At 40.3% G+C, this 21094-nt stretch overlaps 1 protein-coding gene across 4 annotated transcripts in view; it reads right to left on the bottom strand.

Moving 5' to 3' along the window:
* Positions 1 to 4117: 4117 nt before the first annotated feature.
* The window catches only part of GTF2B (general transcription factor IIB), a 29119-nt gene continuing 12142 nt past the window's right edge, over positions 4118 to 21094 (bottom strand). Inside the window, exons 3-10 of one of the 4 annotated variants that reach the window (XM_084851998.1) lie at positions 20579 to 20741; positions 18042 to 18147; positions 10557 to 10753; positions 9938 to 10071; positions 8850 to 8996; positions 8584 to 8713; positions 6872 to 7153; positions 4118 to 4338 (exon numbers count right to left, since the gene is read on the bottom strand). In XM_084851998.1, the coding sequence (XP_084708124.1) occupies positions 4205 to 4338; positions 6872 to 7153; positions 8584 to 8713; positions 8850 to 8996; positions 9938 to 10071; positions 10557 to 10722 (993 nt within the window). In that variant the 5' untranslated portion in view covers positions 10723 to 10753; positions 18042 to 18147; positions 20579 to 20741 and the 3' untranslated portion in view covers positions 4118 to 4204. The remainder of the gene's footprint in view (positions 4339 to 6871; positions 7154 to 8583; positions 8714 to 8849; positions 8997 to 9937; positions 10072 to 10556; positions 10754 to 18041; positions 18148 to 20578; positions 20742 to 21094) is intronic. The other 3 variants (XM_084851999.1, XM_084851996.1, XM_084852000.1) reach the window with 3 other exon arrangements.

The raw sequence follows: 21094 nt of genomic DNA, 5'->3' as shown, positions 1-21094 counted from the left end.
CCCCCCCCCCAATTCTCTCCGGCCAGCTCTGCGGAGATTCCACGGAGCCGCTGGCTGGGGCCAGCCACAGCCGGACATCCAGCCACTAGTCAGCCTGCAGGGATGTAAATGGCGGCTGCTGTAGCTGCCGCCATTTGCGTCCCCTTTTGCCGTTTTAGCCTACGTAAATATTTACGTAGGCTAGTACTGCAAAAAGAAAAAAGGGAACGCAAATGGCGACCACTACACCATTTGTGTCCCCTTTTTTCTTTTTGCAGTACTAGCCTACGTAAATATTTACGTAGGTTAAATCGGCAAAAAAAAGAGGACGCAAATGGCGGCCGCCGTAGCCGCCGCCATTTGCGTAGCCTATCACGGCTATAATGAGGAAGCGAATGGCGGCTGCAAATGCGGCCGCCATTCGCACATCAGCTCAGATGGCAGCAGGTAAGTGCTCCATTTCGTGTGCCTTTTGGGAGGGCAGGGGGCTTTGTTCCGCCACGGATTTCGGGGGGCCTAATGCACTGACATTCGGCCTCACCGAGATCCGTGGTGGAATGCTCTGACATCCCTATCTACGAATAACCCATGATAGCACAGGAACATTGCAAAAATGGCCTTAAATGCTTAGGAACATATTTCTGACAACATGCGATACCATAGTGGAATAGGTCATTTTTCATTTGCCACAGGGACACACCATCTGAGCACTGGTTGTTGTGGGTTGAACTTCTCCACCTCTGTTCTACAGCATAGGCTGCTGCTACCAGAGGTAGGGAAAGCCATCTGACAACCCTGATCAGGGAATGAGCACTTGGGCATTATAGCACTAAGAGAGAGGATTTACTATAGAGATGCCATTTTTGGCAACATCCCTGTAGCAAACAATGCAGAATTTGGCTCTGAATCTAGCTAAGGCTGTAAACCAGCCTTCTCATGGTGGATGAAGATTCCAGAAGAATACAGCTGATGTGTTAACATTTAATAAGTTACTGATTTTTTTTAATGTACACTTGTCAGGCTTTATGCTAACCAGATCCAAGATCTAAATAAACTTGAACTTCTTTATAATCGGCTCCTCCCTCATACTATTATGGCTTAAGAATGCTGCTGGAGCAATGAAGGAACAAAAATAGCACCAGACTAAGTTAAGCAGACTGCAAAATTGGGCCGATAGTTCCTAGGGGGAAGGAGGTCCTATTTTTAATTCACATTGGTCAGAAATGTTTTGTAATTCTTAAAAGTGCTGTAGTTTTTATTCTGCATGTTATAGTTCTCTACTTTCCAATAATCTGGAGAGATCAGTTCTGCACTTCTCACGCGCATTTAATAGCCATGTTAATTATAACCTTTTATTGGGCGTTATTGCATATTAAGCCACAGAATCAGTACAGTTAGGAGTGACTTTCTCTACACTTAAATGGTTAGCATTTCAGTAGAAATAAGCATTCCTGGGTTTACTCACAGTACTTGGCAGGAGACAAGTGGTAATGGCAAGTTTTACAACTTTGATGCTTGCCTTTTGAGGCAAGATGCATTAGTATCTTTAAACGCACTATTCAGTTACTACTACTAGCCGTTAAATGCCCCACAAAAATCCATACTAGAAGTGTACTATTTTGCATGATTTAAAATTTTCCTTGTCATCCTCTAAATTGCTGAAAAGCTAGATCCTTCAATCTTAATCGCAGCTCTTAAAGGTAAAATCCTATGCATGTTCAGACAGATAAAAGGTCTACAACTCTCAGCATTGCCCAACCAGCATGGTTGGCTGGAGAATGCTGTGAGTTGTTTAGACAGAAAAAAGGCCTACATGCATAGGATTTGCACCCTAAGAGATTTACATACGTGACTACTGTTCTCAGGGAACGCATCTGAAAACTAGCCGAAGTAGAAGCAACCAAAGGATGTTTTAGAACTCATTCACAAACTAATTATTAACAAGTCATTGGATATAGACCTCATTCATTCAAGAGTTCTTAATATGAAATTTTAAAAAATTTCCAAGATGGTGCTATATAATTTGAATGAGCTCTAGTTTGGAAGAAGGAAAGCCTTCTGGTAGACTTAACTATCCCACATTCTCAGGCATGTCAACATGAAAAAATGCTACCAGAAAGTATTTAGCCCACTTTTTGCAGCTAGCAGGTTGAGAACATCAAAGTTTTCCATCACTCATAGCCAGGTGCTTTCATATGATACCATCTCTTGACTGTGCCTTAGCCTTCTGCCCTTGTTTACAGGGCAGGGGGTAAGAAATCAGATGTGTGAACCAGCATCGTGAGTGGTAAGAAAATTCCTTCTGGCATGGCTCTCTGCCCCAGAAAGAAGGGTACCCTCAGACCTCCCTGTGTTTTCCTTGTAGGGATTTGTTTTGGCAACTGTCAGACCTACACATGCCAGAGGTGAGTATCAAAAGCAGAGAAATCTTTCTGCATGTTCTACATGGACAGAGTAATATTTAAGCTAGATATATCTTACTACATGTCCAAGGAGAATACCCAGTTTCCCCAGCCTTGTCTCCATCCAGTTTACTCTGATCCTCCAGCTTTCCAAGAAAAGAGCTTGATCTAAACTTGATCTGTAAGAGCACTTCAGACGTACTTCTGTAAGACTTCATATTCCCAGTACCTGTTTGTCACATTTGGACTGGAGACTACAGAAGCAGCGAAACCTCTCTAGATCAAGTCACTCACTGTGAAAGCAAAGAAGCACAGATGGGGTGAGTGTGCATGCTTTCATATAACCGACAAGTCAAATCTAGAGCTTTTAACTAGATGGTCTTCATATGAGCTGGGTGGAAAGTGGGGAGGGGGTCTCTCTGTTGTGCCCTGCTTATAGAATTCCCAAGGATGCTCACTCGGCATCAACATGATTGTTGTATTTCCTATTGTTAATTTTTATCTTAAGAAGGCTTACAAACTGAAACAAATCAATTCCTTGATACCTTTACATGGCATTACAGGATTAATGCCATTGCATATGCAGAGGGAGGCACTTCAGAATGGGCAGAGTAGCTTCATGTATCCAGTATAAGTAGTTCTGACTGTCCTTCTGCCTGTGTTCTTTGGTAGTGCAGTAGTGCTATATATAATCCTAAGTCTGGGGTACTGCCAAGGGAATAAGTAGGACAACAATACTGGATTCACTTGCCTACTTAATTGATCTCTACTTGTTTGGCTCTCTTTTGAAGTGTCTTGTTGGTAGGTTTGATAGACTAGTTCTGTTTAAATGGACAATAGTACTCACTCAGTTATTGTTAGGACAAAGTTCCTGGGTTGGGGAAGGGAAGAGATGGTGGTTTTCCTTGTCTTATCCAAGACGAGCCTTCACAAAAACCTGCCTCCTGTGGACCAGTGACCATGAGCATCCAGAGTCTGGACTACCTCAAGTCAAGGTAGGAACAGGAGAGTAAGAGTACATTCCCACTGATGAATGTGTAAAAAGAAAGCTGCTTAATTAGGAAGAATTAAGGCATATCCTTGGAACGGCCATCCATTTGGATGACCAGAAAACAAACAAGCTACGAACTACAAACACTTGAGCTATGTATTGACTATGATGGCCTTACTCAACCTTGTGCCTTCCAGATGTTTTGGACTTCATCCCAGCCAGCATGGCCAATGGTCAGAAATGCTGGGAGTTAAGAGTTTGAAACTTTTGGAGGGCACCAGGTTGGGGAAGGCTGGACTATGTTTTTTCTGGGTTAAAACTTCTCATATATTTTGTTTAATCAAAATAATATTTGTAAGGAAACAATATCAAAATCCTTGGACAGTATCCAGTTAAATAGAAAACTGAACAATTTGAAAAAAAAATATACTCTCCAAATTTATATTTATTTAGAACAAGGTCACACATAGTGAAACTTGCAGGACAGTAAATGTTTTTGGAAAACAGTTTATTCAGGAATTAGAATTTGAAAGTTTTCCAAAATACATTTTACTAGATCTCTACAAAAGAAATCTAAGTACATACAATAGGAAATTAAGCTTGTTGCAATGGTTGTTAAATAGTTACTTTCACTAATATATACATAAAAAATGCCACAAAATTATCTTGTTTACACCTGGAATGCGTGCTCTGATTCCTCAGATAGGCTTTTTCACATCCTTTAACCAGTACTGCAACTTGAAGGCTCAGCAGTACTGCTTTTATTCACCTGTCTTGTAAGTCAACAATCTTGTTTTTTTTTTTGTAGGATCTAGAAGGAGCCTTAGAAATTTCACAGCTGTGGCAGTTTGTCCACTGGGGTGTCAAATTTGAAATCTGCTGGGAAAAGATCTGGAGCCCGTGGATAAATCAGCCTATATGACTGTCTGATTGTAACATCAGCTACACCAGCAATGTCTCCAATTTCTAAAACAAAAGCCAAGACAGACAAGTTAACACATTTGTTTGCAGGAGGTCTTATCCTTAAACTGACAAATATATTTACAACTATGAAATTATTCAAAAACATACCTTAGAATTTACAATATATAGTTTCCCCAGCTCTCTTTTCCTGATGCTCAGCTTCTCACACTGGAGGTGTTCGGACGATCGCAAGGGGGAAAGAAGTCATTGCAGCTTCTCCCCCCGTTGTTTACGTAATTGCCCACACTGTAGTGCGGGTTGGCATGTCATGTGAACCCAGTGCATGGTGCGGCTGACTCCCTCCCCACCCTACAATCCCTCTGGCACACCGTTGGTTGCAGGGTGGCACAAAGCCACCCCTGCCCTGCCCCACGCTGGGTTAGCACGACAAGCCAACCTGCACTGCAGAGCAGGGAATTATGCAAACAATGGGCAGGCGCACAGCACGGGTGTGTGTGTGTGTGTGTGTGTGTGTGTGTGTGAGAGAGAGATGATGGCTTCGTTTCCCCCTCATGATTGTCCAAACTCAGACTCTGTTAAAATTGCTTTATATGACTGGCTACTTTCATGAAATCTCAAATCAGTCCAGGAGCAATGTGGTGCCACAGGAGAGTGACAAGAGGATTTTGTTGGGCTGGCCAATGTGAGCATGCACATGGCACCTGTGCTCAGACATTTGTATTTGTTTCCAATTCCTTCTGGACCCAGTCCAACGTGCTGGCATTAACCTTTAATGCCTTAAACAATCTGGATCCTGGATACTTGAAGGAGCATCTCCCCGCACCATCAATGTCCCTCACTGGGCTTGGAGTTCATCAAATGAGGTTCACACAGCACAGAGTTAAACTTTGCAATTTACTCCTACAGTATATAGTGATGGCCACCAATCTGGATGGCTTTAATGGCGGATTAGACAAGTTCATGGAGGATAAGGCTATCAATGGCTACTAGTCATGATGGCTATATGCTATCTCTAGTATCAGCAGCAATATGGCTATGGACACCACTTGCTGGGGAACATGAGCAGGAGGGTGCTGTTGCACTCCTGTCCTGCTTGTGGGTTTCCCACAGGCAGCTTGTTGGCCACTGTGTGAATACGATGATGGACTAGATAGTCCGATCCAGCATAGCTCTTATGTAGTTGAGGTTCTACTCTAGGTTCCACTGCCTTCAGTGGTAAAATGTCTGGTGGAGCCCTCTACGTGAACTGCTAGCTTTCCTAAAGGGGTTCATGAGGCCACCTTGGAACAGGCATATTTAGGAAGCAGGTCAAAACATGACTGCTCAGGAAAGTTTTTGGTTGACTGACTGAATTGCTCCTCCACTTGTTATTTGTGATCTTATCTTACTGTCTTAATGTCAGTTTTAAAATTGTCTTACTGATTTTTTTTAATGCACTTCAATTATTGCTAGCCGCTGAGAGAGCCTTTGGCTGATTGACGGGGCAGAAATATTTCTTTCAGCCTTTTTCAATACCCAGCTGAGAGGGACCTTCACTCCCCTCAATCTGTGGACAACTTTGGCCTTTCACATGGCTAGATGTGGATCAATCCATAAGGGTATTTCTATCCTTACTACCTAGGAACAGTTCACCATGGGCAACCTTGCTACATGGATCCTGACCCCTTAGTCATGAAGGCAATTCTGGCCAATACCAGACATAATTTTACGGTGAACTTGGAGCACTTAATAAGGTATATTCCGAACATGGCATGGCAATATGTATGTTATGAACACTTTAGGGAAAACTCATTAAGTGTGCATAGCTACTTAAATACATTTATATCCTACCTTTCCTCCAAAAAGTCCAAGGCAACATACATAGCAGTCCCAACCCCCATTTTATCCTCACAACTATCGTGTGAGGTAGATTAGGCTGAGGGATAACTGGCCCAATGGCACCCAGTGAGTTTTATGGCTGAATGGGATCTGAAGCTGCACCTCCACAGTCCTAGTCCAACACTCTTAACTGCTACACCACCCTGAATCTCAAGCCTGGTAAATGCTCAATCTGACATAGTTCTGGCAGCCCAAGGACCTTATCCAGAAGGAAAACAAAAGGAAAAGCAGAAGCTACCCCCAGGCAATGTGTACATTTCAGAGCAAGACAAGAGCTGGATCATTATAGAGTTTCCCTCATCAATGCTGATTCCTTAGCTGTCTTCATCAGGCGATCCCCCTCCCGTGTTGAATGAACGTGTGAGCCAAGGACTGCTCCAGCCCTGCCCTTCTCTATCATCACTTCTGTTGCCCTGTACACACAGAGGGAGACAGTCTGAACAGGGCAGCCTTCTGTATCCGTGGAGGCTCTCCACATGACTAAGAACCCTGGAAAAATCAGAGTTCTACATCTCCTCAGACTGTCACTCTACATGTGTAAAGACAGATGTGATGGGGGGAGCTGAAGTGCTCCTTGCCTCACACGTTCATTCAATATGTGAGGGAAGAATGCCTGAATAGGGCTCTTGTCTTCCCAAAGCAATTACTACTCAAGGCATGAATAAAACTAGACATAATGGAGAGGTGAAAAGGTTACCTTTCTGGGTCCTCTTCTCTGCTGAGGCTTGTGAAGCCATGTAAATGGCTGCAGCTGCAACTGAGATGGGACTCCGCCCAGGTACCAAGTCCAATTCCACAGCTTTACGTGCAATGTGTGTTGCTGCCATCTGGACTTGCTTAGGAAGACCCAGGTTTGAACAAAATCTGGACATAAAATCTCCAGTCGTGATCAAATCCACACTCGTTTCCAAAGCTTTCAAGATGAGCTTAAAACACCGGCCTATTTCTTTTTTGGAAATTCTGGAGACAGCACATATTTCTAAAAGAACAAAAACACCAACCCAAAATATTAAACAAGATCACCATGAATTAAGACTAACTTTCTCAGTTCCCCCCTACTACTCAATTCTTTAATATTCCATGGTCAGTGCTTTACATTTTCACAGCATAAATGTGTATTTCAGTCTATGTAACCAATGAGGTGGTTTCCATTTTAAGAGAAAAATTCCATACAAAGACATTGATGAATTACACTCCAAGTAGCGAGTATCAGTCCAAGAGCAACTGACTCAGCTGTTGGTCTCATGCAGAGCATAGGTTTTAATTTAATAGGGCCTAAACACAATGACGGAAAGTAGAAATAAGCAATATTTTAACAAGCCACGTTTAGTTCTTAGTCATGGGGCGGGGGTGGCAAAAGCAAAGTTTGCCAATGGTTCCCCGACACAGAGGGAATACCTGCAAGTTTTGAACAGCATGGAAGTAAAACTCTCAGTCCTTCCTCATGAATCTTAACTCCCATTCCCTTTACCATCAGTGTCACCCTAGTACTACTATTCCAGCAGGAACAAAAAATATAGAGGCTCCAGAATAATATGCACAATAAAATCACTGTGTTGTTTTGCTTCATGTGTCTAATTATTTCAACCACATGATTTCAGGTTTATTAGGGTGCTGTGCTAGTCAAATTCTACATCACCCTCTTCAACCTTAAACTGCCCACAAGCTTAAAGTGAGAAAAACAAGCACAGCCCATCTTTGATTAATAGAGTTGGGAACCACTTAATAGCAACATAATGCATGGCAGCTGTTAACTGCCTGGAGCAGCGGGCCCCCAAGCACACGGGGAAGAGTAACAGTGGGCTTCCATGCAGCACCAACCGTACACTCAGTTGCTTCTCCATGCAGTTCCAGCTACCGTATAGTCACTCTTTCAACAGTTATGAGGTTCTTGGTTGTTCTTTTCGAGCCACAGACACTCTTTGGAATGGGCTCCATGATGAAGCAGGAAAAGAAGAAGCCCTATTCCTATACTTCACCCCACCTGACCCCCGAAGCCAAATACTCAAAATATTATGCAGAGGGCCCTACTATCAGCAGGGCTGGTGCCAGAATGTGTTGATCACAGTTCATTCTATAAATCCTTTTACATTTTCCCCTGGCTGTAGAATGTTGTATCTTGTAACGAAAATCTCCGATATGGCACAATCACCTCAGCTTCATGCACACCACACAGCAACTTTTTGACACAAACAATGATCATCCAAATGTCACCCTCCCAAGCAATTTACGTCTGATCATTTTAAGATACCCAGAAAAGAATCCACATCAGAAAAAAGGTAAATCAAATACAAAACAAGAGGCCCATTTCAGGAATTAGAAGCTTTGCTTCATTGTTCTTGGAGATTGAAGAACAAGGGGGTAGTTTGCGCTAGTAACAGCAGTTGAAGCACATCACTGAATGCTTACCTTTAAATGTTCTAGGAACACCCTCTTGTCTGCAGGCAATGTAGAGACAAGCAGAGGCAATGGCATCGTTACTTCTTCCCTTCAGGCTCTTCTGCTCATATACTTGCTTGAATAAATTATTTGTTCGATCCTTCAAAGCAAGCAGACAAAATTTAATTAACTCCAGGCCATTTAATTAGCAATAATATCAAAAATTCATGTGCTCATTATATTATGCTAACTAAGTAAACACCAGAACAATTTAAGAAAAAGAGGCATGAACTTACAACTATATTTCGGGGGAGGTTGATTCTGTCTGCCATGCTAGCAATTTCTTTAAATGCATTCATAATTGCACGGTCAGAGCTGCTCATAGTCCTGCGGTTTTGATACTTTGAATTTCCAAATTCATCAAAACTGGCTGCACCTGTGCCCTGCAGAAGAAGGGTTTACAATCCATCAGACATCACTTAGATCCATACTAAATATACATATTTAGAGCCAGTGTAGTGTAGTGGTGAGAGTGACGGACTGGGAGCCGGGAGATCCGGGTTCTAGTCCCCACTTGGCCATGGAAGCTCACTGGGTGACTTTGGGCCAGTCACAGACTCTCAGCCCAACCCACCTCACAGGGTTGTTGTTGTGAGGATACAATGGTGAGGAGGAGGATAATGTAAGCCGCCTTGAGTTCCTTGCGAGAGGGAGAAAGGCGGGGTATAAATGCAATAAATAAATAAATAAATAAATTAAGTACACCTTGGTGAGGGTGTGTGTGTGTGGGGGGGGGAGACAATTCAGTCAGCAATAAGAAGCACCCTTTACACCTTCTTAGTAATGAAGTGATTAAAAACAGATCGCTGTGCACCACTCTTCTGGTAGTTCTTACTGTTTTACCTATTTCCATGTGGACTACAGATTACGGTAATGTTCAAAAACGAACAGGAGGAGAGAGTAGAATATGTCCATACTCTATGTTAACTGAGCATTTTCCCATCTTCCTATATTTCTGTGTGTGTGTGTGTGTGTGTGTGTGTGTGAGAGAGAGAGAGAGAGAGAGAGAGAGAGAGATTGATTGAGATTTTCTTCAATCCTATACCACACAATTTGTTGATTTGGAAATAGGAACACTTCCCCATTACACATCCACAATCCTAACAAGGAAGTTTACTCCATTATATTATCTAGATCTGAAACCACACTGAAACAGAGAATATGATTAACACAAAACAACTGTTATGCACAACTTGTTTCCACCCCACACTGCATTGCCATTTTTAAGGCTAGGTAATTTATGTTTTTGCAGGATCTTCTGTTACTCCAGATATATTTTTGTGTACTAAAACATTAACACATTCTATGATTAAATATATATTACCTTTCCAATCATTGTAGTCAAATCTCCATCACTTAGGAGAGGATTCTGGGTGTCTCCAACTCGGGATGGGTCTTTGGTTGCTTTGTCATTGCTGAACGTCCGCCATTCTGACCCTACATCTATGACTCTATCACCTGAATATGCAAAAACCTTATATTATAGTTTCTTCCTTTGGGAAAAACTCAAGACATTTAGAAATATTATGCATTCGTAATCTTCTCATTGGCAACTGTGGCAAAAATTTAACAATATATATAAAAATTTGGCAAGTATGGGGGAGAGTGCATGAAAAGAACTCCAGTGGGAGAATATGCTAGCAACCCTGATGGCACTTTGACAGCCAGTGTGGTGTAGTGGTTGGACTGCTGCACAGGGACTGGGGAGACCCAGGTTCAAGTCCCCACTCAGCCATGAAGCTCACTGGGTGACTTTGGGCCGGTCGCCAACTCTCAGCCTAACCTCCCTCACAAGACTGCTGTGAGCATAAAATGGAGAGGAAGAGGAGGCTCATGTACACCACCTTGGAGAAGGTTGGATATAAATGTAACAAATACATGACAAATAGGTAGCAAAATCGATAAAAACACTTCCAAGAGTACCCAGTAGCACCAGCTCTCACCCAGGAATGCTATCAGGAAGTGATCAGATCTGACTGGCTTCAGCCTGGGCAACCAACCACAAGCTGCACATACAAAGTTTTGTGTCACTTCAAGACAAGGGAGTGAGCGTCTGTGGGCCCTGCTACGGCATGGAGTCAGACCTACACTCTTGTCTTCTTCTACCATGCTGCACTTCTTTGTTCTTGGGTTCAGTAGACTGGAAGAAACACAAAGGATGGGGAAAGATGTGTGATGGAGAAAAAGGCTGGGGGTAGGTATGTGTGCGCACACACACACACAAAACGCCAGTGTATTATAGGTCTCGTGCCAGCTATGGCAACTTCATCCATGCATGACACCCACATCAATCATAATTTGCAAATTGAAGTTGATATGCAATTCCTACTTTCCAGCACCAACGTGGAACACCATATTTAGCAACTTATCAGTGGTAAGCAAGTTAATTCAGAATTCGGAGACACCTCAGAAATGACCAGTAACACTATAGCTGATTTTTATATTTGAGTTGCATAGAAAGATAAAGTTGGAATACTGTTTCACAAACCTAGCAGGTGCCTAATTACATGTGATGAACTAACTGCTCCGCATTGTAACAATATTCTTACTCTGAAACTGGTACTCCCAAATTGAAGAACTTGAAATCAAAACATTTTACACAGTTGTTCAAAATGAGCACCTGGAAAAACCAATGAATTTGCACTTCAGTTGTTCGATTATATGTCTCTTCTGCCTTCACATCTTTAACCTTTCCTCTGTATTCACAAAAATGATCTTAGAAAGAGAAATATTGGATTCTAAAGATAGTGTGCCGGAAATGTAGGGCCCAGCTGACCCTTTCAACTGTAGCCCATGAGTCCTTCAGGGGGGACAAAGGATTTATGTGCAAGCCTTCAAGGTTATATCATAAAGGCTGCAAACCTAACTCTGCTTCATTGGTGGAACACCTAAAGCCATCTAGATAACTTTGTTGAAGAGCTGGATATTTATTTATTATATTTATAAGATGCCTATAAAACAACTATGAATTAATTTGTGCAGGCCAGTTTTAATTCATAGGACTGAGTTAAGATGGCACTATTTTTTTGAGGATATTTGGGTCATAATGCGAAAAAAATAATACATTCTTCTATCAATTTGCGGTAGCTTTGTTTATTAAATTGTTAGCCTGTGCATCCTTCAATATTTCAAAAATACACTGTAGGATTTTAATAACATGTGAACACATCTAAAACAAACTAAATCTTCCTGCTTACAAATTGCTAACTAACATTCTTGAATCTGTTTATAGTTTTTGTAAGAATATGAAATTCATATTAAAAAATTCAGAATCTGAAGAACTTCCTCTAAGCAAAGATCATTTGGTAAGACTACATTTATAACAACTTTGTTTTAAAAAGTGAACCTTAAGAAGACTTCAAATCAAGCTTAGTTTCAAGGAAATTCTATAACAATACCCTTTCTAAAAGTATTTTAAGCTGTGAAGCTGTGTATGCAAGTGGAGAGAATGCTCTGGCTACACAACAAATTCCCAGTATTAAAAAAATCTACTTAGCATAAACTGTGAAGGCTGATTTGCTGCTAATGAAGTGTACTCAGATATTCAGCTGCTGGCTCATTATCAAGACTGTAGCAAAAGGAAATAATCAGTCATTAGAAAAGAATCCAGATATAGTCATGATTTCATAAGCCACAAATGTGCCAAAGCAACTGGCATTCTTATGTAGCAGCTATTTTCCAAATTATGACTCAGAAAAGGCTTCCCCTAGAAGATGAGACAAGATACTTTGGAAGAACAGCAGCTAGAATAGATCATGCTGGGTGCTATAGTGTCCTTAGGGGCATGGAATATGCGTTGCTTTACAATCTCTGTTCAAGTGAGACTTTTATGTTGTAACCACACTGAACATTATGAAGTGAGCAAGGAGTTCCACTCTTTAATGGTCTTAGACAGCAATTCTTATGCACGTACCCACCCCTGATGGAAGCCATCCATTAAATCTATACAAATGAGAATATTTTTAGGCAAACAGCATGTACAGAATGGTATTAAACTTTTCTCTCAATTGTATAACGTTTAGTTCAGAGGTGCTCAACATAATAGCTACATTTTCAGCTGTAACATTCAGAATGAGTAATGGCCACAAGCACAGCGACAAATACAGGATTGTACCCAATGCCACACTCGTGGGAAAAGTGCAAGAGGCTTTTCACTAGTGGTTGCACAAGTGCTAGCAGAACTAACACGGCTAGTGCAAGCAACACCTAACCTAATGAAGTTGTAATGAGCTGTGCAATGGCTTGCACAAGAACTTGTACTAGCAGAATTGAAGTACCAGGTTTGACACATACGCAGGGATTAAAACGGGCTTTCCACAAGTGATAGAAGCTTTGCGCTAGCAGAACAATAACTGGATAAAACCCATAAACAGCTGTAAAAGGGGATTAAAGGAATGGTTTCTAGGAACTAGGTGGGGGATATCACAACTGTTGATACTTGAGGTGTTCTTTGCTTTTTATTTCTGTGGTTGAATAAAATATATATTTTTAAGAAGCATCAATCAAGAAGAAGATTATCTTTTTAAAGACAGACTATAGTGTGTATGAGCAAGGAGGACAGAGAGCCATTCTTTCCACTGTCCTTGCAAATGTTTATTAAGCGACAGCATGCTCCTCTTCTGGCTCCTGGTCTCCATGTAAATATTTGATTAAGCTTTGTTCCTTCTAAGGTCTAGCAGTGACTTTACTTTGAGACAAACTCGTTACTGTTTACTGCATCTAAAAAAAGCAAAATGTACTTGAAATTCTGGTGTCATATAAATAGCACACTGAGCACAGTAATGATGTAATATTTTTTCCACACCAGTGGGAATGACCTATATGACTCACAAGAGGGAACTGCCCGCTTGTGAATTGTGCACCATTCCTGCTCTAATGACAAGTGTAATTCCATCACTGCCAATTTTGGTTAAAAAAAAAAAAAAAAAAAGTATCCATGAGATGCCAACAGAACAAGTTAAGTAACAAATCTATTCAGTATAATAAACCAAATATACTTAGCCAGCACACCATTTGTTCCATTTTTTATTATCATGCTAATTGAAAATGTTCTGCACAATTCTAAAACATTAAATGCAACAAAAGTATGTGTTCCATCTAAACAAGGGTATTGCCTACAAAATTAACTAAGAGATTACAACTGGTTAATGCCAGAAGTTGTGTTCAGTGAGGGTTCATCAGTTTATTGGGTAAAATGTCCTATTATAAGAAGATAATTATAAAGCTTCCTTCAAACATACACACCAGAAACCTAATTCTTCAAGAATGCAGCAGACTAAAGAAACACAAATAATTAGTTTCTCATAGCCCTTAAAACATAGCAGCTTATGTCATTCCATTTGCTTTTATCATCAGCTGATCCTCCAGCTTTAGATGCAAAAGCCACCAGCTACAAAACTCTCCTTTACTTTGCTAACTTCAGGAAGTATATTTTTGGTTTGAGGATGCACACTATTAAAGTTTGAAAATCGTTTTACTACAATATTAAAGGAAGGTTAAAAGAAAGCACAGTGGGTTGTATCCAATGTCAGTCTAACTTAAGTCCCATTCATTTCAATGGGTCTACTCTAAGTAAGACTCACATTAGATACAACCCAGAGAATTATAATGTAGATGTTTTGACCAACGTGTAAATGAAAATCAAGAAACCAAAGTTTGACTCTAAAGCTAAGCCAAGTACTACTTTAAAACCACATGACTGCACCACCATTTAAGCCTGGATTTTATTTCTCAAGAAAGAACACATAGGCCGAATGTTTTTTGCTCGGCATATCTAAGATTTATAGTTGTAAACTTTAAACAGGTTTATCTAAGATAAAATAGAAGTAGAAGATAAATCTGTTAATTATTTTGAGATTGTGAAAATTTCAAGTGACGGGCCTAGCCGCTCACAAACTTGATGGTGTGTAGAAATGTAAAGTATTTATTCAGAACACAAAAATACAAAGGAGAAGGTTCTCAAAACACAGTCCTTACAGAAAATAAAGAAATCAGTATCTAAACATGTGATGCTGGTTCCTGGAGATCGGAAATACGACAGTGAGAACCTATTCCTTTCCATCACCACCCTTCCTTCCCCTCACAAGGACAGGCAGAATTTGGAGAAAGCTTTCTCCAAGCCCCATCCCTCTTTTTCCATGATCACTTCAATAGCCAAGGGAAGGGAAACTACCTTTGGAAGAAAGGAATTAGGCTGCACAGAGATAGCACAGACAGACTTTATGTGGTGGTGAAGGGAAGGCTCAGCCACTGTCATCCCCCTGCTAATCTGCTGCCTTTTCAGGGGGAAGCTGTGGGTTTGAATCCCCAGCTACTTGTCTGCAAAGGTTGGTGAAGACCACTTCCTAGCCTGCCCTCCCCTTCAATTTGGAACAGTCAAAGCCCTCAAATAAAACATCTGCTTTGCAAATAATTTCCAGAACTACTCAGATCTAGGATGGTATCTTTTTTGAGTGTCATGCTTATTACTTTTTATTTATACTTCAATCTTAATGTTTAAATAAATCAGAAATAAAATAATTCAAGTTGAAACACTGCAGTCGAAATTCACAGTGCTCTAGAAATGAGCTCCTTGGAGTAGGCTTACAATGTAAAACTAGATAAGAGAGGAAAACAACAAGAATTCAATAAAATTGAAAAGACAATTTTAAAAGAAGGACTACATATAAAGACTGGGAGCTAGAGCAGAGCTGCATATTTACCTAAGATGCAATATTACAGAGTAAAGACTGGAGGAAAACAGTAAAGGCAAAGATAAACAACCTATTCTGAATGTTGAGACCACAACAGAAGAAATGTGACCTGGTGGTGGCGGCTATTTCACAATATATTAGTAGCACGTGCTTCAAATGCAATTAGGCTTTCCATGGACATAGTAGATTCTAAAATACAGTTGGCAGACATGTTCAAAACATAATGTGAATTGGGGTTTTTAACTGTTTCTCCAAGGGTAGTATCCTATGCTACTTGTGTGCCAGCGGGAACCACCACCAGTGCAACAGGGACCTTGCAGTTCCCAAAGCAACTGGAAACTATCAGAAATGCTTGTTTCTGGAATAGACAGGTCAGCAAAGCTTGCAGAAGGAAGCTCCACTAACCTGTCCCAATCCAGAAATGAGCATTCCCACTAGTTTCTGGGGTTACTTTAGGAAGCATTAACTCCCCATTGGACTAATGGTGGTTCCTGCTTATGCAACAGAATCAGCAGAAGCACAGCAGCAGTACTGAATATTTCCTCAAATCTAGAATGCAGTTAACTATTAGTTAACTATTAACATATATGAATGTATGGAATCAAACAGCTGGAGACCAATATTTTTGAGGTTACATGTTTACTTTTGTTTCTGATCCTTTTGTCATCAAATTAAGGCATCGCTAGAATATTGTTATTATTGATGGAATTTCTTTTGAAAGGCCTGGAAAAATGGGATTCAAGACCCCAAAGGCTACACAGATTCCTGACAAACTACATACTACCCACAAGCAGTATGATGTCCATCAAAGGAGCATTTTATACCAGTAGTTTTAAGGGAAAGTTTTGAGAGATGAGAGGAAAATGGCTATTTGTTTTAAGTCTAAAGCCTGGATATAGTGAGATAAAACAGAAAAGCAAAGCTAATGAAGAGGTGAGATGGGTGGAAAAGGTTGCATGGGGTTCAAAGGAAAACAAAACTCACTGGAGAGAGCTAATGGCAGTGTCAGACTGTTGTGCAGCAGGCAAGGCAGTAGCCTTGGACAGGAGTAGTTCTGGGCGGGGTGAGGAAATCAAACTGTGATAAAGGAGGCTAGAAAATCGGAAGCAACAATAGTCAAGGCTGAAGAAGAAAACATGAAACAGTGCAATAGATATAAAGGTTGAAAGGACAGATGTTGGCAATTCTGTTAAGTGAGAGGAGTCGCAGTTTGGTAATAAATAAATTCTGCAGGGGAAAAATGCAAAGCTAAGTGCCTGGGCAAGAAATAGGAAAGTATTGATAAGGACGGAGAACTACGTTGTGGAAGATAGCCAAGACATTGCATTTTGAGTATTCTGAATTTGAAATGCCAAGAGTAATCCAAGTGTGAAGTGTCAAGCAGTTTTAAATCATGTTTTTGATTCATTTTGTAAGAGAGTCTTCAAGAATAAAGTTCAACTTTCACAGAGGGGATTTCACCTACAGTTGACCTTTTATTCAACTCCTTATGGTGCCCAAGAACTGAAATCAATTAGGATCAAATACAAATACAGTGACTGTAACTGTGTCTTCAATACACACATATAACTTACCGAACGGTCAATGTTGGTGAAGCATGCCAAAGTACAGCAACACAGGTAATTGTGGCTGGGCGTTATAGCATTCTGTGGTTACTCCTTCTTTAGCCCTAGTTACTGGCTTCTGTTGCTATGGAGTGAAAACCTATCACTCCATGCATTGCTGTAGGGCTCTCTCACTACTTCATGATTCTTTGTTTAGGGAAATAGATGGTTAATCTGTTCTCACCTCTTAAAACTCTATTTAAACTGGTAAGTGATTCAAATAAGTTAAAAAAAAATCTTTCCTTCTCTTTGGAATTTTCTCTCTGAAAAAAAAAATTCTGGCTTTTAAAAAAGATTGCATTGCTTTAAAACCCGACATCTATTGTATATGGTTTTTCATGTTAAAATCAGTATCTCATACACACACACACACGTACACACATACGTATAGCCAACCTCAGAGATACTACTAAAGTTGCTCACTTTAAAAATTCCAAACATGTTGTAAAATGGGGTTAAGTTTAAAACCTATTATTATGAGGAACAAGGCTCCACCTATGAAGGTGAAGGCCTGGAAAAACAACAACCCAAAATTGGAAAAAAATGTTCTCCCCCCACTCTAGACTTTTCCATTTTTCCAATGGAAAAATTGGAAACATAGGGGAAACTGGAAAAACCTATGGAATATTTACTCTTTTCAAATGAGTAAATGGTTTTTAAAGACTCACTCAAAGAATGAACATTTTTTCTGTAAGACAATCTACAGCATTAGAGAATTGCAATTCCTGTACATCCTGTGGAGCTCAATAGAGTCAAAAGTTGGTATTAATTTTGGTATCCAAAGTCTGCTTGCTAGTTCTTACTCTATGAGTAAGAATACAATTTGTGTTTGTATACAAAATGTGTGGTTTTATTTTTCCTACTTTTCAGATGGCAGTAACTAAGATACAATTGATTAGGCAGCATAAGGTGCAGCATTTTGTACTTTTTCCTCTCTCTCTCTCTTTCTCTCTCAGTCTAGTATTGGGTATATTCACAATTTTGTTCGTCCAAAACTAAGGCTGCAATTCTACACCCACTGATCTGGGGGTAAGCCCCACTGAACTCAATGTATTTACTTCTGAGGAGACATGTATAAAATTGCATTGGAAGGCATTTATACTTTGGAGGCTGCAGTCCTAGTAATGCTTACCTGGGAATAAGCTCCACTAAACAGAGTGGGTCTTACTTCTTAGTAAACATGCAAAGATTTCTTTTATGTAAGCCAACTTGGGTGAGGGTTTTCCCTAAAAGGCATCCTAGAAAAATATTGAAATAAAATTGTTCTGTAAAATTTCATAAATGCCGAATATCACAATTTTATATGTAATGTTACAAATGATAAATTTTATGTTGTTAAAGCAATATAGTTTAGGTTTGATAAATTACTGCATATATTTCAAATTTTTCCTAAATTGCCTTTTTTTCCTGGGAGAAGTTTTCCACGGCTTCAAAATTTCCAGAAAACTTACATCTGTGGGCAGAATCCAACACTGCTTAGCCACTGGCAGGGCTGGCTGTCAATTCTAGTCCGCACACGGCTGGCCTCTACCGCTTGCAGAACCGCGATTTAGTGCTTCACATGGCAAGCCCCCAAATGAGCCAAAGCTGCAAATCTTTAAACTTTTCAAAATATATTAGTACTTGGAATAAAAATCAGGAACCTTAAATTTTAAACCTGGAAACCATGGAGAAAAAGCAGGGAAGACAAATTGTTCCATAGAAGATAACTCTTGCTGTGGGACTTGGCTCCTCCCCACTTGGTCAATTGCTGTATATTATTAATACAGGCAACCAACTTACCAAGTAGCACATACGGGGAAGTTTCACCACTTAGATAAAGCCTCCAAATCTTTACCACACTTAAGAATGGATTAGAATGCATGGCAAAGAAAAAAATCACAGGGCTGTGTTTTCATGTATACAAACAACTAGGCAAAAACATGGTGGAAAACTTTACTTGCGAAGTTGGTTGTCTGTATTGTAATGGTCTTAGGGCACAATCCTATGCATGTTCAGACAGAAAAATGTCCTACAACTCCCAGCATCCCCCAGCTAGCATGGCTGGCTGAGGGATACTGGGAGTTGGAGGCCTTTTTTTCTGTCTAAATATGCATAGAATTGCAGCCTTAACATTTTATTGTACATAACAAAAAGCTGTTATTTAGCATTTAACAGAAATATTACACAGAACAGGAAACTCTGGAGAGCCAATTAGTTCTCCTGTAATTGCGCAGTTCAGTGAAACAGGTACCAAATACAATCACAACTTTAAGCTAGCAGGTTAGCATCCTATATTATGGACCTCTGTGTTGGTGTTTGCTTTACTCTTTATATAAGCACCGCAATAAATTGTAGGAACATTAAATAGAAGCACATAATCCCATGAAATTTGCTCAAAATGTTAATCAGGGAAAATGCTGCCATCTAGTGACTGGTGAAGCAACCAGCCCTCCTCTTTAAAACTAAAAACTGTAAAACGCCAACTTTAAAGAAATTAAAAATAACCAACATATTTAATCAATACAGTTAGTAAAGCACCCCCACCAAAAGACACCACAAGAAAAGGGACTGAAAGTTCTAAAAATAGAATCGCACCAAGATCTCTGACAAGTGAAAGACTAGAGACATGTGGAACTACAAAAACCGTGTTTCCTTATATGGCAATGCAATTTAGGGAAGCTAAATTTGAAGCTACCCCATACCAACTAAGGCCATATGAATATCTAGCACAGAACTATCTAATACAGACTTCCCCAATCAGGTGCCCTCTAGATGCTGTGGACTTCAACTCTCATCAGCCCAAGCCAGCATGGCCAATGATCAGGAATGCCGGAATGGTACTCCAAAGCATCTAGAGGGCACCAAGTTGGAGAATTCTGGTTTAATACAAGTGGACATGGTTCTGCAAGGTCAGGGAGAGATCTTTCCAAGCCCTGCTAATTGAGATCCACTTAACTGGAGATATCAGGGAATGAACCCAAGACCTTCTACACATCAAGCATGTGTTTGACAATGTGCTCTACAGTGTTTCACACTGTACACAAGGCCTATTCTCTATGTTATTTGCTAGGACACCAGTTCTGTAGTAGAGTTTAAGCAACTGCATTCCAGAAACACACACTTACACAAAAATAATACATTTGCCTCTGGTGGCTCAGTTTAGCATCCGTATCCAAGCAAGACCCCAAGAGAAGATCAGCCTGGCCCCAAACTTGATATGAATGCCTGTTTACAACTCACCACTTTTTTTCCTAGTACTGTCAAACTGATCTCCCTTCCTCTACCTCTTCCCTCCACTCCCCTTCCCTTGTATCTCTGGTCTTTGGGAAACAAAATGTGTCTGAAAAGCAGGATAAAAATACAACACAATAAAAATTATTAAGTTTCAAATAAGGAATGGATAAAACCTGTATGTTTCATCAGTCTTTCATTTTGTGCCAGGATTACAAGGGGAAGTATTATTTGGCAGTATCAGTTTTCTCATTTTGATAATAAACTGAACAGATGTTGAACATGGAAGTGACATTTAAATATGAGAACCATGAGCTAGTCCTCAAAAAACTGACAACTTGTACAAGCAGATAACTGCTATTAGGTTTAAAGGAAGGCCCTACCAAAGATTGCTTGGATAGATACTTCACAATAAGTGAAAGACAGAAATTTCGAAAGCTGGCAAAATATACATACCATCTACTTTGTTTTCTACTACAACACCAAGATCCGCCAATCACACCCAAGTTCAAAACAAGGGCTCAAAGGGGTGGCCATAGGATTGGTTCCAGATTTGCCCTTTTGAATATGTAAGGGCTATTTCCATATGTGGAAGGAACAGGTCCAGCAGAAGTTCATACTATAGGAAGGGGATAGAGATGATTTTAGCTATTCCCCTGCAGGCCCCAACGCTACCGCCCCATGATGTTCCAAAGTGTATTCCAATCCTTCTGTAGCAGCCTATCAGTGGCATGGGGAAATGAAGAAACTAAAAAAATTGCATTCTCCCCTTCCTCTAGCAAGAGCAGAACAAAAAAAACAAAAATTCTGTTTGTCTGCAGAATTCTACTCACAGAAACTGTAGATCCAACCCAGATACTTTGAATTAAGGAACAGGGTGCATCTGAGCATGTATCTAACCTGGGAACTTGCTTTCAAAACCTGAACTAAGTTCATAGTCCTTTCACACAACAGTCACTAGCGGGTGTGGGT

Source organism: Heloderma suspectum, chromosome 4 (genome assembly GCF_057233095.1).
Source record: "Heloderma suspectum isolate Gila_16-S chromosome 4, 16-S_ref, whole genome shotgun sequence".
NCBI classification, from domain to species: Eukaryota; Metazoa; Chordata; class Lepidosauria; order Squamata; family Helodermatidae; genus Heloderma; species Heloderma suspectum.
Note: the sequence above shows the minus strand (reverse complement) of the source record. Positions and strands in the feature narration are given on the sequence as shown.